At 54.8% G+C, this 16,554-nt stretch overlaps 1 protein-coding gene across 1 annotated transcript in view; it reads right to left on the bottom strand.

Annotated features, from left to right (window-relative positions):
• The window catches only part of ZNF423 (zinc finger protein 423), a 328,748-nt gene that overhangs the window by 28,651 nt on the left and 283,543 nt on the right, over nucleotides 1-16,554 (bottom strand). Inside the window, exon 6 of the mRNA XM_047712029.1 lies at nucleotides 471-602. Within this exon, the coding sequence (XP_047567985.1) occupies nucleotides 471-602 (132 nt within the window). The remainder of the gene's footprint in view (nucleotides 1-470; nucleotides 603-16,554) is intronic.

The raw sequence follows: 16,554 nt of genomic DNA, 5'->3' as shown, positions 1-16,554 counted from the left end.
CCTGGGCGGGCAGCCAGGCTGGGGGTGGGGGCCAGGGGCTGGGGACTTGGCCAGGAGAGCTGCCCTTGACCCCTCCATCCTGGAGCATGGATGGAGCAGGGGCCCAGGCAGGCCCAGGAGGTGGAGAAGCCAGGAGATGTGTATAGCGAGCGCCCCACTATTGCTGGACAGAGCTCACAGCTCAGGGAGAGGAGACTGGAGCCCACGGAAGGCAACAGAGGGGTGAGGCTGGGCTGGAAAAAGCAGTTATGCAGAGCAGTGAGGGGTGAGCTAGGAAAGAAGGCCCTCAACCTGCCTAAGAGGAGGGGCCAGAGGTGGGGGGGCAGGCCAGCTCTGCATGGGGCAGGCATGGTGATGGGCAGTGGGTCCCTTGGGGACTCCAAGTCCATGTCAGGGCACGAGCACAGGCTGAGGTCCAATAATTAAAGGGTTAGGCCCTGCATCTCCTCCCCCACCCCAAGCACACTCACCTGTGAAGCACACGGGGCACTTGAAGGTGCCACCCATGCCCTCGAAGCTGTGCTCAATGAGGTGACACAAAAGCTTGGCTGGGGAGTCGAACATCTGGTTACACAGCTTACACTCGTGGTTGATGCCTTCCTCTGCAAGGAAAACGGCGGCCATCAGTGACTGTAAACCGTGTCCTCTGGGCAGGAGCCCAGGGGCCCCCAGCATAGCCCAAGCCAGCCTCTCCCTGGTCCCCAGAACTAGGGCTGGTGCAGGGGCCACAGATGCCGAGACCCAACCCAGCTGCAGAGGGCCCTGCCCCTAGAGGCCGACAGACCCCAGAGGCCGGCCCCACATTTCTGGTTCGTGAAGGCATCATTTGCTGTGATCTCTCTTGCTGGTCAAGCAAGAATGTGAGCGGGCCATGATCAACAGCTTGAATCTGAGACCACGTCACGGTGGAGAGGAGCTCAGGATGGAGTCTGCACAGAGGAAGGAGAACAACCAGAATTTTTAAAAATCCAGGATCATTATTTACTGAGCACATGCTATGTGCCAGGCACTTTGAGCTGGGGATTCTGTGGAGACCTAAACAGAGAACGTGCTTGTCCCCATTCTAGGGGTGAGAGAGACACATGATAAAGATGACCAACACATAACACAGTGTCAGGAGGTGACAAGAGAACATGGGGACTCCCTAGGTGACAGTCAAGGGCAAAGGCCCTGAGGTGAGCCCATGATGCGCTAGCTTGCTGGTAGCAGGAAGGCAGAATGCCTGAAGCCTGGGGGCCGGGTTGGGGGTGGTGAGATCAGAGGTGAAGAAGGGATGTCCATCGCCCAGGGCATGCTGGCCACTTGAGCCGCCATCAGTAGATATCACTAAAACAACAACAAAATGATCTTTTTAAAAATTTTAGAACAGATGGCCTACGGACAGCATCTGATGGACAAAGGGCAGACACCCTGTCCTTTCGGATCAGAACGTGGCTCCATCTACCCACCTGGGAGCTGCGATGACCTCAAACCTTCACTCAAAGGGGCCCAGGGAAGAGAGTGTGTCCCGGGGAACTGGCCTCTCCCCAGCACCCAGGGGAGCAGAGCCAAGGTCTGGTGCCCCAGCCCGGAGTCAGCAAGGCAGAGTTCGAATCCTGGCTGCTTCTCCACACCATGGGGCCCAGGCGTCAGTCCACTCAGAGTAAATGAGTGTCCCCATCCCCTGTCCCATGAGGCTGTGTGAGGATGGAAGGGGCCAGCGTCTGCCACCAGTGTGGCCCGTGGCTCGGCAGGTGGCGTGGCGGGGAGTCATCCTGGCGTGAGGGTCACCTCATCCAGGCTTGGAAACCCGTGCCGCCACTCGCTGCATGATTTTGGGCAAGTTATGTAACCTCTGTGTGCCTCGGTTTCCTCTTTTCTCAAATACACGGTAACTGCCTTCCTTCACGTACACACCCACGAGAAGGGCCAAAATCCAGAACCCCAATGATAGCAAGTCCTGACAAAGATGTGGAACAACAGCAATTCCCACCCCCTGCTGCTGGGAACGCAAAACGGCAGAGCCGCCCTGGAAGACAGTTCGGCTGCTTGTCACAAAGCGAAACACACTCTCACTATAGGATCCAGCCATCTCCCTCCCTGGAGATCTCCCTCCCACCCAAAGGAGCTGAAAACTTCTGTCACACAAAAAGCTGCACACGGATGGTCATAGCAACTTTATTCATAATTTCTGAGCCTCAGAAGCAACCAGAATGCCCTTCCGTGGGTGAACAGATATACCCAAACTGTGGTCTATCCGGAGGACAGAGTATTATTCGCGCTGAAGTGAACTGTGAGGTCAAAGCCGTGAAAAGACGCGGAGGAAGTGTCAGCGTGTGTTACTAAGTGCAAGAAGCCAACCCGAGAAGGCTCCGTGCTGTACGACTCCAACTATTCTGGAAAAGGCAAAACCATGAGGACGATAAAAAGATGAGTTGGTTGCCTAAGGTAGGGGTGGGGATGAACAGGCAGAGCAGAGATTTCAAGGCAGGGGAAACACTCTCTAGCATATTACAATGACGGATGTACGTCATGACACATTTGTCCACACCCCCAGAAGGTACGACACCGAGGGGGAACTCCAAGGCAAACTACGGACTTCAGGCGGTTACGGTGTGTCACTGTAGGTTCATCTTTGCAAAATACAGGTACCCGGTCCTTCTGGTGAGTGGCCCGGGTGAGGGAGGCTATGCACCTGTGGGGCAGAGCCTAGAAGGGAAATTTGTATCCGACCTCTCGATTTTACCATAAATCTAAAACTGCTGTAAAAAAGTAATAAAAGTTGGGGTGCCTTGGTGGCTCAGTCGGTTGAGCATCTGACTCTGGATGTCGGCTCGGGTCATAATCTCAGGGTCCTAGGATGGAGACCTGCATCAGGCTCCGTGCTCAGTGGGGTGTCTGCTTGTCCCTCTCCCCCCTCCCCCACCTGCCCCTCCCCACCCCCCATTGATAGAAATAGAAGTATTTCTATCAAATACTTAATTAAATCTTTTAAAAATAATAAATAAAAAAAGTCTTCAAAAAATGCCACCCCCCCCCCCAGTAGCCCTCCTCTTATAGTGATGTGACAATTCAATGAGTTAACACAGGGGCCCCTGGACAGCACAGTCCGTTGAGCGTCCGACCCTTGGTTTTGGCTCAGGTTCTGAGCTCAGGGTGGTGGGTTCAAGCCCCGCAGCAGGAGTCTGCTAAAATTCCTCTCTCCTTCTTCCTTTGCCCCACCCTGGGCTCTTTCTCTCTCAAATAAATAATCTTTCCCCCAAAAAAGGTAAATGGGTTAATACCTAAAGAGGGTTTTAAGCAGCCCCGGCACACAGCAAGTGCTCAGTTAGTGTTTGTTGTCAAGCATGCCAGTATCAGTGAGAGTATTATCTGGGACAGCCAAGGACACAGGCTCCCTCTCGGGCTCCCCCAGGGAACCAGCTGCCCCGAAGGTGCCAGGTGCTCTGATTTGCCCTCAAAGGCAAGAATTCGGTAGCAGAGGGGCTCTGCCAGTGGCAAGACATGCACACAGATGGGCTGAGGCTCCTGGCGAGTCCCTGGGTCCCCAGGCCCTGGCAGGGGCTGACAGGGACAGCATGCCTCCCCCTGGCCCAGCCATCCCCCAGCCCCCCTCCCCGGGCACCCCCGCAGAGGCGCACGCACACACGTGCACGTGCCGGTGGGCCTGCCCCACATAGCCCACTGGCTGGAATCTACCGGGTGTTTGTCGTGCCCCTGGAGCCCCGGCAACTAGGCCACACGCACCCGGCAGAGACTCAGGCAGAAAAGGAATTCATTGACAAGTTTGGGGATGCGGGGCAGGCTCAGCACGCTTGCCGCACAGGCCCTACTCATGTCCTCCGCTTCCCTTGGGGAGACTCTCATCATAATTAGAGATGGCCTCCTGTGTGGGGGCTGCCTCAGAAGACCCCCCAACACACCCCCGCCCCCCACACAAACAATGCTTCTCGGTGCCTGGCACAAAGTAAGGAATGGATGAATGAAAGGCAGAGAAGTACCATCCTTATGGATGGCCTCCCTGGTAGAATGTGGGCACCTCTTGGGCATTAACAAGGCAGACGGGATGTGAAATGATGATTTTAAGCTGAGAACATAAATTAAATATCAGAATTAACCCTGCTGGCCGGTAAAACCCCATTTCTAGGAAAGAGAATTCGAACACTTGCTAAGGTAACAGCCAACTGGGGGCAGTGCTCTGAACAGGATTCAAAGCCCTTCTCATCCATGTGGATCCCACCTGCACACCACCTCCAGGCAGCCTCCCCTGACTACGCCAGCATGCACGGCTGCACCTGGCTGGACACGGTGACCCTGGATTCCTCTAGCCATATCCTAGGAGTCTTTCTGAGCCTGGCAACTAGGTGATGGGTACAGATAATGGCTCTCCCTCCTCCAGCCCCCAGAGCATCAGGCCCCGCCTGGACCCGCAGAAGGAGCTCGGGAAATACTCACAGAGGAAAGATGCCCCCGGCTGGGCCCTCTCCCCCTGCCCAGCCAGAGCCAGCTCCCCGGGCAGGGATGGCAAAGGAGGATTTACTGCTCTCTGCCGAGCGGGGCCTTGATCCACTTGGCTGTGAATGGAGACGTGCCGTCTGATGCACAAACACCGAGAGGACAAAGAAGGCTCCCGCAACTTATAAATCAGAGAAATCATGTCTGACAGTCACTTTCCGTTCTCCGAGTGCCAAGCCATTCATCAGCCAGTCCCCCCTGATTCACAGACGCCGCTACACCCTGCACCCACATTCAGGAATGTGTGCACAGTCAGGCAGCCCTGGTGCCGCTAGCCGGGTCCGGGGCCCCAAACAGCTACCATTTCAGCACTTCACACCCCCAAACCAGTGTCGATGCGAGGTTGTGGGCTAATTAGATCGAGAGCCCGGTACACAACCGCGTGTCCCTGCTCCCTTTCCTCGCCCCTGGGCCCCCCAACATGTTAGAGAGACTCAAACCTGGGGAGACAGGGGAGGGAACATAAAGCAAGCGCCAAGTGAACACGGAGCAAAAAATAAGAAAGCCGGAGGGGCTCCCGCAGACCCGAGAAGCTCTCCCACTCGGGCCGGACCTTCAGGTCTGCAAATCTTCTTTCTGAAGGACACGCCCTCTCCCCACGGGAGGCTGTGGGAGGAGCTCCCTGGGGTGTCCCCTGTGTACCTCTCCCTATCCAGCCATCCAGGAAAATGGGGGAGGGGGGCACTGCCCTAGTTAGTGTGCCAACACTCCTGTGCGCGACGGTGACCCGGTAGCAGCCAGCCCACGGATGCGGACCGAGTCCGTCGCCACCCGTGGTTCCTTACCCCGCCGACACGGACGACCTCTCGTCCGTCCCAAGCCGCGGGCTCCTCGGAGAGCAGCACCCTCTGAGAGTAACTTTCCCGAATTATGTAAGATCGCACAGCCTCGGCAGACAACACCTTGGAGCAGAATGACAAAGCTGTCTGGGAGCCCGCAGGCCCCTGCGCCCCGGCACGGTGGGAGGGGGGAGGCTGGAGGATTTTGTGAGTTAAGACGCAAAATCACTTCCTCTCCTTTTTATTCTTTTTCTTTCTTTATTTTTTTTTCATAGCACATGACAGGCATCCGTAAGAGAGACCCACACAACTCCAGTGAATTCTGCATCCCCACTCATTTGTAAAGTGAAATGCAGATTTTTTGCCTCCTCACTGTGCCAGATCTTTCCTCCCAGTCCCCGTAAGTCGGTGGGGCTGGCATGGGGAATCCATTGATTTCTTATGATTTTTTTAAAAATAAAAATAAATAAAAACCATAAATGCCAAAGAAACAACCCAGCAAGCACGACTATCCCAGAGTCCCCCCGACACAGACCCCACCCCAACCCTCTCTCTCTCTCTCTCTCTTTTTTTTTTTTTTTTGCCTCTGCTCAGGAATAATAAGTGTTAATTTTACACTTCATTTCTCAAAAAAATAATAGGATGTGCTTTTGCTTAAAACCAAGTCATCCTGCTGGAACCTTTCAGGCTGAAACTGTGTCAGCCCAAAAGAGGGGCAGAGGGCTTTGTGGAAGAGTGTCGTGCCGAGATGATAGCTTCCTGTAATGTCCTCGGTACCGACTTTTGTCTCCAAAAGCATTTGATCCTGGCAGACACATACTTATTTCCATACAGGTCTTGGGGGAAGCCAGGAGGAGAGAGAGCTGATTATCAGAATCCTGAAGGTGAAGCTCAGGTGGGCCCCACTGATGTCAAAGGCAGGCCTGGGCACACATTCGGAGGCCATAATTTGCTGCCTGGGAGGGAGGGGCAGGCGGCTGCGGCGGGGAGTGGACGGAGCATTGTTCTCGGGCTCTCGTGCACTGAGCGCGACCTGCTCCTGCCATATCGCTGGGCCGGGCCCTTCTCTGAGCAGGGACCCCACTCGGGGAAGCTGACCCGGGAGTGGTGTCATTATGGCACAGACCCCTCCCAGGGGAGAGGACCAGTGACTGGCACCTGCATTGATGGCAGGCGTAATTAGCCACCTCCAATTTGGGGAGCAGCAATTAAGGACACAGAAGGGAGAACGAGAAACACTTAAGTTTGAGTCCCAGTTCCACTCATTCGCTGTGTGTACTTGGGTAGTCACTGAACCTCTCTGAGCCTCAGCTCCTTCTGCTAGAAAATGGGAAGCATCATCATAGGATTTTTGTAAGGCTGCCAAGAGGGCGGCTTCTGGAGCAGGATGTCTGCCCTCAGTGAAACTCTCTTCCCCCAGACCACCTCCTTGTCCTCCTTCCCTCACTTCATTCGGGAGTCTGCTCAAATGCTACCTCCTCTGACAGGCCTTTCTGGACACCCCCTGCTAAAGCAGCACACACCCCTACCCTTTCTAGCTCCTTACCCACCTTTAATTTCCTTTATAGTGCTTATCACCACCTGGAGTATTACAGAGTTGACTGTTTTGTTTTCTTTAACTGAGTTCCTCTCTCGCACATCTCTCTCTCTCACACTCACACACACACCCACACACACACACACACACACACCCCAGCACAGAGTAATGTAAGCTCCCTGAGAGGTATTATGCTCATGCTATGTCACCAGTGCCTAGAATAGGACCTGGCACATAGTAGGTGCTCAATAAATAGTGAATGAGCAACTCATGCAAAGCACTTAGTACAATGCTTGGAACATGGGGTATGGTTGCTGGGAAATGCTGGTTACCACACACCAATGTTCTCCCCACCCAAACTATAAGGACTGGTGGCTTCCAAAATGTGTGCTTGCCTTCAGAAACTTGCTAGTCAGATCCTAATAGAATGGCCTGCCCCAGGAGTACAGACCTGGAGGGTCCCCCTCCGTGGAGCAAAAAGGAAAAAAAGCCTTAAAGGGGCAGCACCCATGTCCCATGTCAGCAAGGTGGCCGAGGCCAGGGTGGGGGCACACGGTCACCCTAAGCAGCCCTCTATACCTTCAGAAAATACCAAAATAGGCCCAGGACTTGAGACCTGGGACCCAGCAAGCCACCCTCTGTTCCTTGATCATCTAGAATTTGGGGGTGAGAAGGAGGACGGAGAGAAGTACCCCCCTGGCTTCCCCATTTGAGCCTGGAGGTCCCCTTGCCACCACCAGCTCCAGCTGGCAGGAGGGCTAGGAAGTGTCCCCAGGTAAGCAGGGAGGAACCCACACAGTGACTGGTGTAGGCCAGCCCCGGGCTGTGGCACTGTCCTTGCAACGGCATTTCTGGGAGTGGAAGGAGGCAGGGGACGCACAGGCTGCCTCATCGAGCTGAAACTCTCTGCTCCCCGCTCGGGTGATAAATTCACCAGCCTTCAATTCCACAGCCCACCCCCAGCCTCAGGTCAAGTAAAACCCCCTGAGATCCTGGGGCCCGGGCTCAGACGCACATGGGGCACACAGAGATAAGGAGGTAGGAGAACAAGCAGCCCAGCATCCATCCAGGTAAATGAGCAGGCAAGAGGGGGACCCCAGGAGAGGACCCCTCCGATGCTGTCCTAGTAAAAAAGCAACCACAGTAAACAAGCACTGAACAGGAAATAGAAACACAGGCCGATGGGGGACACAGTCCTTTGTTCTCTGTAAGGAACAAAGACCTTTGGGTGGAAGAGAAGACGGCAGATACTAGTATCTGGACAGCCAAATCGGGCTGTTTATCTATTGATTCGTTATTTTTTTTTTTTTAAGATTTTTATTCATTTATTTGACAGAGAGAGATCACAAGCAGTCAGAGAGGCAGGCAGAGAGAGAGGAGGAAGCAGGCTCCCTGCCGAGCAGAGAGCCCGACGCGGGGCTCGATCCCAGGACCCTGAGATCATGACCTGAGCCGAAGGCAGCGGCTTAACCCACTGAGCCACCCAGGCGCCCCTATTGATTCGTTATTAAATACCACAAGGAAATGAACCAAGTCAGGCTGCAAGGGAAGGGGGGCAGGGTATGTGACATTTGACCTGGGAGCTGACAAGGGACAAAGGAGGAAAACAGGGTCTGCGGGTGAGCCCTTCACCCGAGGCCAGGCAGGAACTAGGGGAACATGGAAGTAGGGACAAGGGCTGATCTTGGGAACCCCAACACCTTAGGCCCTGATGGCTCTGAGTAACTACAGGCCAGCTAGGCAGGTTTTGGTCCCCAGACCCGAAGCCCCCACACCTCCAGAAGCTGGTGAGAAATGTAGAATCTCAGGCCCCATCCCAGACCCACAGAATGAGAATCTGCATTTTTAAAGTGCCCTGTGATTCAGGAATGCCTTCAAGTTCGAGGAGTCCTGAGTCCTATAAAAGGCCTCAGGGGATGCCCATCTTATCGGAAGCCATGAAGACGTGCGTTCATAGCTGTAATCTTTCCCAGGATTGTATGCTTCTATCTCTAAAAGAGAGAAAAGTTTTCTACAGTCACTTGTTGTCGACATTTTACAGAAGACTGAGAAATACTCCCCTGTTATCACAACTGGAATGAGAATGACCTGGGGTCTCTTTCGAGGGGCTGCCGGACACGCTAGGGGCAGTGGCTGACAGTGTTTCGAGCTTCCTGGCATCCCCGCTGCCTCAGACCCCAAATGCTGGTGTGCTCGGGGCCACTCAGTGCCTCCCCTCACTCAAGAACACTTAGCCATTGCTTGAAGGCACACCCCGCCACCCCCCCCAATTCTGGGCTCCCGTTTTCCTAATTAATCCTGGAGGATGGGCTGTGCCCTTCCTCCTCCCCTTGGGGGCACCTTCCCAGGCCTCTCTGGCTGTGAGGGACCCATCTCCTGGTCCCCCGTGTTTCAGAAAGGCTTATAAATGAGCTCTGGCAGCCTGAACCAGGGCCCCATGGGGGACCCGGAGCCTCTTCAAAACAGAGCCCTGACAATTAGGCAGTCTGAGTTTTGAAAGGCTTGGGATTGATGGCGTGGACAGTAAAAATATCACCTGGGGAGCTGGGTGTAGTCCTCTGAGGGTTGCCTGAGGTCAGTTGCCATGGCAACGGAGAAAGAGCTCAACCTTGTAACTGACCCTTATCTTTTTTTGATCTGTGGGCCACTTGGGGCCAAGGCTTGAAATCAACTGGAAAATAATCCGGTCACATATCAGAAAGAAAACTATTTATACTTATTTACCCAGGTATCCACCAACATCCCCATTCGGCACTGACGAGGCCGCCACAATAAACCAGTGTGGCCCGTCCAAATGGAGGCTACCGGCCCGCAGAAGAGAGGGGGAGACGGAATCCCCCACCTCTGTAGAGTGCCACTCTGCTCTGGCCTGTGGGCAGGTGCTGGGATGGAAAGGGCACCCCTCCCCCACCACACCCCTGGCGTCTTTCCTGCCGGAAGCACTGGGCCCTCTCGCAGGCCAGCATCCGGTAGGAATCCACTGGAGGAGCTGGCCTCCGATGTCTCCTCTCATCTGCTGCTCAAGCGTGTCGGTCCAGCCTGGCCTCATCGCGAGGCTGCTTGGCTTTATTCCAGGGTTGGGGGGAGGCTCCCCTCTGCCAGAGGCATGTCCCCAGCCGAGAGGCTGGACTGGGATGCCAGGCAGATGCGCATCTCTGCACCTGGGGGAGGGGTCCCCATGGAGTCTGGGGGAGGCAGGCTGAGCAGAGGGACACCTGCAGGCCCTCTGTCCTGGTCCCACGCCCCCCTCCCGCTCACCCTGGGGTTCCCATGGCAAGACAGCCATCTGGCCAAGGCGCGTCTCCAGGACCCTGCTATCCTGAGTTAGAAGGACTCGAGCATTCTCTTTTCCTCCGAAACTCAAGTCAGAAGACTCCAGATGGTTCCACTGACCGACTGCTCCCAAGAGCCACGTCACACGAATGTTAGCGAGGGGTCAGTTAAGCTTGAGGATGATTCCAGGGAAACTCCCCTGGAGATTTCCCATCACTGCAAACAGGACAGCTCAACTGACTGCCCCCCACTCACCCCTGTTCCATCAAGATGAGCATCGTCTGGGAGCGGAGGGGGAAACGGGGCTGAAAACCAGGCAGCGTGGAGGCCATTCCTGGCTCCGCCTCAGATGCGCAGGGTGACTGCGCTGAGCACGGTGCTGTGAGCTCAGTCTTCTTGCCTGTGAAATGGGGAGAATGCCATCTCCCTGACAGGGCTGTGAAGAAGAGGGAGTGAGAACGAGGTAAAGAATGCTGACCACAGTATTACTACCAAGCTGCCATGATTTCGGGCCTGATTCTGCCCTGAAACTCCATGCCCAGGGCCTGGAACACAGTGGGCACTGTGGGGGTCACCAGGAGAGCCCTCCATCCCAGGAAATGTTTAAGGAGCTCTGACATGGCACCTGGCACCTGTAGGTACTCGATATATGTTATGCCCATCTGGCCAAGGCTTCTGTGTCGGCTTCCCTGGTCTCTCTCCTCCTCCACCTCCACACCACTCCCTGTATTTGTCATGGCAAAAGTGGTCTCTGGATTTCAGACCCTTTGTTCAATGGGGGCTTGCCTAGCTTCCTACTTCTAACCACAGCAGCCGACTCCACTGCCCCTCAGACGCACCTGAAGCCAACCCTTCTTCTTTCTTCATGGTTCTAAATCCCAGTAAAACTCAGTGGGATTTCCATGGAGGTCCAAACCAGGGCCGGGGACAAGGGCGTGTCTCAGACTCAAACGGCACCTGTCCGGCCTGGACCTGCCCTTCCCGCTAGCTTGGCCCATGCAGGGGGTTCCCCAAGGGCACCAGGGCTCCGAGAGTCTCAGACAGAGACGCTGGCCCGGGGCAGAGATCCACAATGGAGTGCTTCCAAGTGCACGGCCTGCTTCCGCACGGTCCTGGGTGGTTCGTGAGGAAATGCACAGGCCTTTCGCACAGGCCTCTGCTTGCCAGCAGGGTATGGTGGCTGACAAAGACAGGGACCTCTCAGCAGTCTGAGCTGGGCATAATCGTTAGGACGTGCTGACTGGCTGTCCTTGGTGAAGACAAAGTCACCGACCAGGCCCCGGATAGGTCACTAAGAGATGATAGGGGCCTCTCGGAGCCGCTTGATGGAAAAAGTAAATGCATGGGTGACTGACCAACTCACCCACAGACGGACCTTCACGGGGGACACGAAGGAGAGAGAATGCTCCCGAACCCAAATTTCTGGAGCTTGACCCTTTAGGGGCTTGACGCATCTTGCTGATGAAGACATTCCACTGCCCTCCTCACACACACCCCCTTCCACCTGACAGAGACAAAGGCCCTCAGGAAATGAAGACCTTACGGCATCCCCCAGAAGCCCCCAAGGCATCCCCAAATTCTTGCTTAACACACCAAACACCTACAGACGGAGATCCCTGATCTTCAGGTTCCAGTTTTCCCCAACAAGGCAACTGCTTAAAAATCCATCATGTTAATAATCATCAGATTAATGCCCCTCTAATAACATACAATTAACGTGACAGGCAGACCGCCAAACCCTGATTGTCACCGACCCTGCCGGGGACACATGAATGAGCCCCGCTTCCCCTACAAGAGCTTTCTCTGCCGCTGACATCATTTTCCCGTACCAAGAGCCTGTTTTTAAAAGGAGCGCAGCAATGCGTCAAAAACCCGGAGCTCTCCACGTGCACAAACGCAGCGCACCCATGCAGAAGGCAGGCAGTGCCCGGTTTTCCAAAAAGTTTCCCAACCAGAGAGACACAGAGCCCTCTCCACCGTTCCTAACGGCGGAAGCTCAGACGGGAGGCGGCCAATCCGCCCCTTCCTCCGCTCTGGCCACACTAATTGGACCCTGGGCATCCCCACTCCTCAGCAACATTCTGGGTAATGGTAAGTCACAAGACTGGGCTGGGTTCTATCATAACATTTTCAAAACCGCATGCCTCTGCTGGATCCACATGGTCCAGTACCGTCCTTCCTACCGTCCTTCCTAGCCACTCTTTAAATCTCAACTGATGAACGTTAAATAAAAGTAAAACTTCAGCACTACGTTTCAAGTGCTCAACAGCAATGTGGCTAGCGGCTACTGATTTGGACAGCTCGCAACATTTCCGTCACGGCAGAAAGTTCTAGGGGACGGCGCTGGGCTAGAATGCAGGCAGCGTGAAGGCCGGGCTCTCCCTGTCCGGACCAACACTGTACTCCCAACCCTACAATGGTGTGTGGTACGCAGCAGTGTTTTGAAGATATTCACTGATTTGGAGTGTATGTGTTCCAAAATGTTTTAAGGAACTTCTCATCCCTTTTACTTGTTAGCTCTTGTTGGGATTCCCCTTTGTGGAAAACTGCCCAAATGTGAGCCTCTCTGACCTTCAACTTAAAAGTCTACCCTAATCATTATGTGGCCACTCTGCCCAGGGCAGATAAGAATATGGGGGAATTCAGGAACATTCAAGAGTAGTAAAGCTTCTCTGAAAGGCATAACCCAAGGAAATGGGTAACTTTGGACCAATAGGTTCTGAAGTCGAGGGATAACAACTGGGTCCCTAGCTAGTTTGGAAGCCCACCTGCCATACCCCTGAGCTTCCTCTCACGAAGCAGCCTGTGTCCTCTGTTCCCTGAGAAGTATGGAATGTCAGCAAACAGGACACCTGCTGGCGGTCAAGGCCGGGAGAGAGATTAAAGAATGCCCCTTTAAACTGGCTTAGCCCGGATGCTGATGAAGGAAGCAAATGCTTGCATTCCTAATGCTTAGCTAAGTGGTTTGTGGGGTTTCCTACTCCGCTTCTGCTACCCACACCTCCAAGAACTGGGGCTTTGCCGTGACCCAAGTTAAATAAAAATGGATCTCAAATTGGAAATGCAAACGCAACATGGAATACATGGACACACTCAAAGCAATGTTACATCCTTCCAGTCGCCATCCGACCCCGACCATCATGCCCACACTGAGCCTACTCCGAGGGAGAAGCTCGTCCTTCAGTTCGGCTCAAAAGCCACGAGACAGAGCACAGCTTAGAGTCACACGCACGGCCCTCCGAGGTGGTCTCTGGGGTCAGACGTCCTCTCGTCCACTCTGGTCTCCACTCCCTCCCCACAACCACCCATCGAAAATATCACCTGCCTGAGGGCAGAGGGTCCCAGTCTTCTTTCATCCTCCAACAGACCCAGGACCGAATCTAACAGGCCTGTTGGATGCCTCGAGCTCACAGTAGCATGCGTTTACTGATATGGTCAGCTTCCAGATCTATGTTCTCCCAGATGGTAGTCTGGAATCATTTGGACCCAGCACCCAGAGACCAGATGTGGGGGTCTGCCAACTTGGGGCAGCTGAGGCCCCAAGGCCCGGCTCCCAGAGGCTGGCCAGTCTGCCTCTGTCCACGGCCAGCTCCATTCATCACCTGCCACCAGTCCCCCCAAATCTGGGGCCCACTCCCACTCCACCCACCATTCCTAGCCCAAGAAGGTAGTTCACAGACAGCTGTGGACAGCGCCCCCTTCCTTGTGCCCCCAGAGGAGTAGGGGGCTAGCAGCCTGAGTCCAGAGGAAGGGGCAGGCTGACGGGGGAGAGGCTGGGAGGGGATGGAGCTGCCCCCGTGTAGCCCTCCACTCTCCCTGCTGGCTCAGTGAGCAGAACAGCTGCCATTAGCTGGGGGGAAACACATGAAGCTCGAGACCCATGCATTGTGGCAGAGGAAGGCCCCTCCGTACCGCTGTGGCTGGCACCTGCCTTTTTCCTTCTTGGAAGAAGCAACTTCATATACCTTCATCAAAAAGTACATCTTATGCCTAGCCATTTGTCCATCGCTCCCCACCTTCCGGGCCCCTCCTCTCCACGCCTGCTCCCATCTCCGGTCTTCACTCCCTAGAGCACACACTGACCGGAGGGTGCGCCCGGGTTCTGTGCCCATCCCTTCGCTCTGCTCCTCAAGGACGGCTCTCGCACCCCCAGAGCAAAAGCTACATCCTTCTGCCACAGTGACGGACACCCCTGCTTTCAGCCACACCCACTCCCTCCCTTAGCCCCAGGGCCTTATTCCTGATTCTGCCCCTTGATTTGAACAATTCTGTGTGCTTAGCCTGGGTCCTTCCAACCATGATGTTCTGAGAGATGGTCCTACATGGACCTTCAAGGCTCTGGTTCCAGCTGCACCTAACGCTCTCCAGAGTTATGTGAAATAAAAGGTACCTTTCAAAAATTCCCTTTGCTTAAGCTAACTTGACTTTCTCTCCCTGGCAACCCAAGCAGTCCTGCCTAATAAGTTCTCTGAGGAAACATAAAAGCAGTCCTTTCATTTGCGGCATTACTAATAGGGCCAGACAAACACGAGGGGCTCAGTAAATGCTAACAGTTTGGTGGGTTCCTAGATGCACAGCCTCACCCCCAGGGCTCTGGACCCCACCATGGGCATTCAGGAGGGTGAGTGTCCGGTCTCGATGCTATCCCAGGTGCAGGAGCTCAGACACATGGCTCTGGGTCCACAGTTCCCCTCACAGGTCGGATGGTGATAGAACAGGACTGAGTCAGCCCTGGGACCCTGCTCCCCAAGCAAAACGTTCTTCTCAGGGCTGGACACAGATCCCTGCTTGTGTGCTCACTGCATTCAGCGAGTACAGCACAAGGAGAGAAGCAGAGCTTTCAAGTCAGGGTTCAAATCCCCCTCCTGCCAGCTACCAGCTGTGGGATCTTGGGTCAGGGGCTGTTCCCCAGCAGGTAAAATGAGGAGGGTCATAGCACCTGGGCCATCAGCCTGCTGTGGGTGAACGGGCCTCCCACCCTCCATGCTGGTACTGTCCATCATGTTACTGGCTCTGTGTCAGGCACAGGACAAGGCACTGGGTGTACAAGCTAATAAGACACTGGCTGTCGCCCCCAAGTTGCCTAGAGGTGAGAAACCTGAGAGGCCAGGGGAAGGGACATGACTTGTGTGAAAACACAGTCACCCAGAAGCCTTGCCAATCCCCCAAACCAGGCCCATAAGAACACCCAGCATTGGGGTGAAAGCTCTAGGGAAGACAGATTCGGGGGCCCTTGTGGATGAAGGAGGCGATGGGAGCTGGATGCCCAGCAACCCCACCAGGCCCATGTGAGAGCCCCCGGTCCTCCTGGCATGCCACATCACAGACTTGCTGGCCCAGGACCCAGGAGCCACTCCCCTGGAGGGCAAGCAGAAGGGCCAAGGCCTGGTGTGAGGACTCAGGGTCCATGCTGTCATTGGAAGGCTTGGTCTGACAGGATGACCTCTAATCCCACGGGGCATGAGCAGGAGATGGACACACACACACACACACACACACACACACACACACTCCTCTAGAACCCATTTTGAAGTCCTGCAAATAATGGAGTTTCTCAATATAGAATCTCCCATTACAGCAAAGACCGTGACCCCCAACCCCAGCTATAAAGTTAATCTTAGATTCTGGGCGGGGGGCACCCCAAGACATTTTTTCTGCCTCCTCTTTATATTTTCATCACACTCTGAACACACAAGGGGCCGACATGAATGGTCATTCGGGAACCAAAAACCAGATCCTAGCGAATTACCTTGAATTCCAGTTCCAAACTCAAGAGCGTGTCTTGGCTTCCCTGGGCAGGGACCGTGCTCTGCCCTATCCGAGCCTCCATCCCTTCTCCTTGTCCAGAGCTGAGAAAGGCAGAAATCCCATGCAGCTGCAGAGAGCCGTGTACATGCTCATGGGACTGGGATCCCGCATGAAAACGGGAGGCGGGGTAGCCTTCTGCCAGCCTCACAATGGAGGACACCGGTGCCTCCCTGCAGGCCGAGGTCTCCCAGAGAGTCCCCACAGGGCCTTCCTGCCAACAGTCGCACGTCTTCAGAGTACAGCTCAAACTCCTGTCTCAAGAGAAACACGTCCTGCCTTCCTGCCCCTCATCTCCAGCCCCACAGGGGGACCGCGGCTCTTTTGCACCCAGAAACTCTCCTCCCCACGCCTAGCACGCTCACACCTGCTCAGCACCTCTCTCTCCCCCAGCCCGGGCATTGCCCAGCACCCAGCAAGGTGGACAAAGTGGGAATCAAGGCTTGCTTTGGGGGAGGGGGCTCTCTAGAGAGAAACAACATTTACTCCCTGCCCACAGGACCAGGCATCAGGGACAAACACCTTCTTTAAGACAACACGTACAGCTTTTTCCCATTAGTCTCCCACCTCACACGAATGAAGGCGGAAATAAAACCAGGTACTCAACACAATCCTATTGTCATGTTGTTTTTTTTAAAGAGGAGTGTGTGTCACTATGTGTGTGTG

Source organism: Lutra lutra, chromosome 17, assembly GCF_902655055.1.
Source record: "Lutra lutra chromosome 17, mLutLut1.2, whole genome shotgun sequence".
Classification (NCBI taxonomy): Eukaryota; Metazoa; Chordata; class Mammalia; order Carnivora; family Mustelidae; genus Lutra; species Lutra lutra.
Note: the sequence above shows the minus strand (reverse complement) of the source record. Positions and strands in the feature narration are given on the sequence as shown.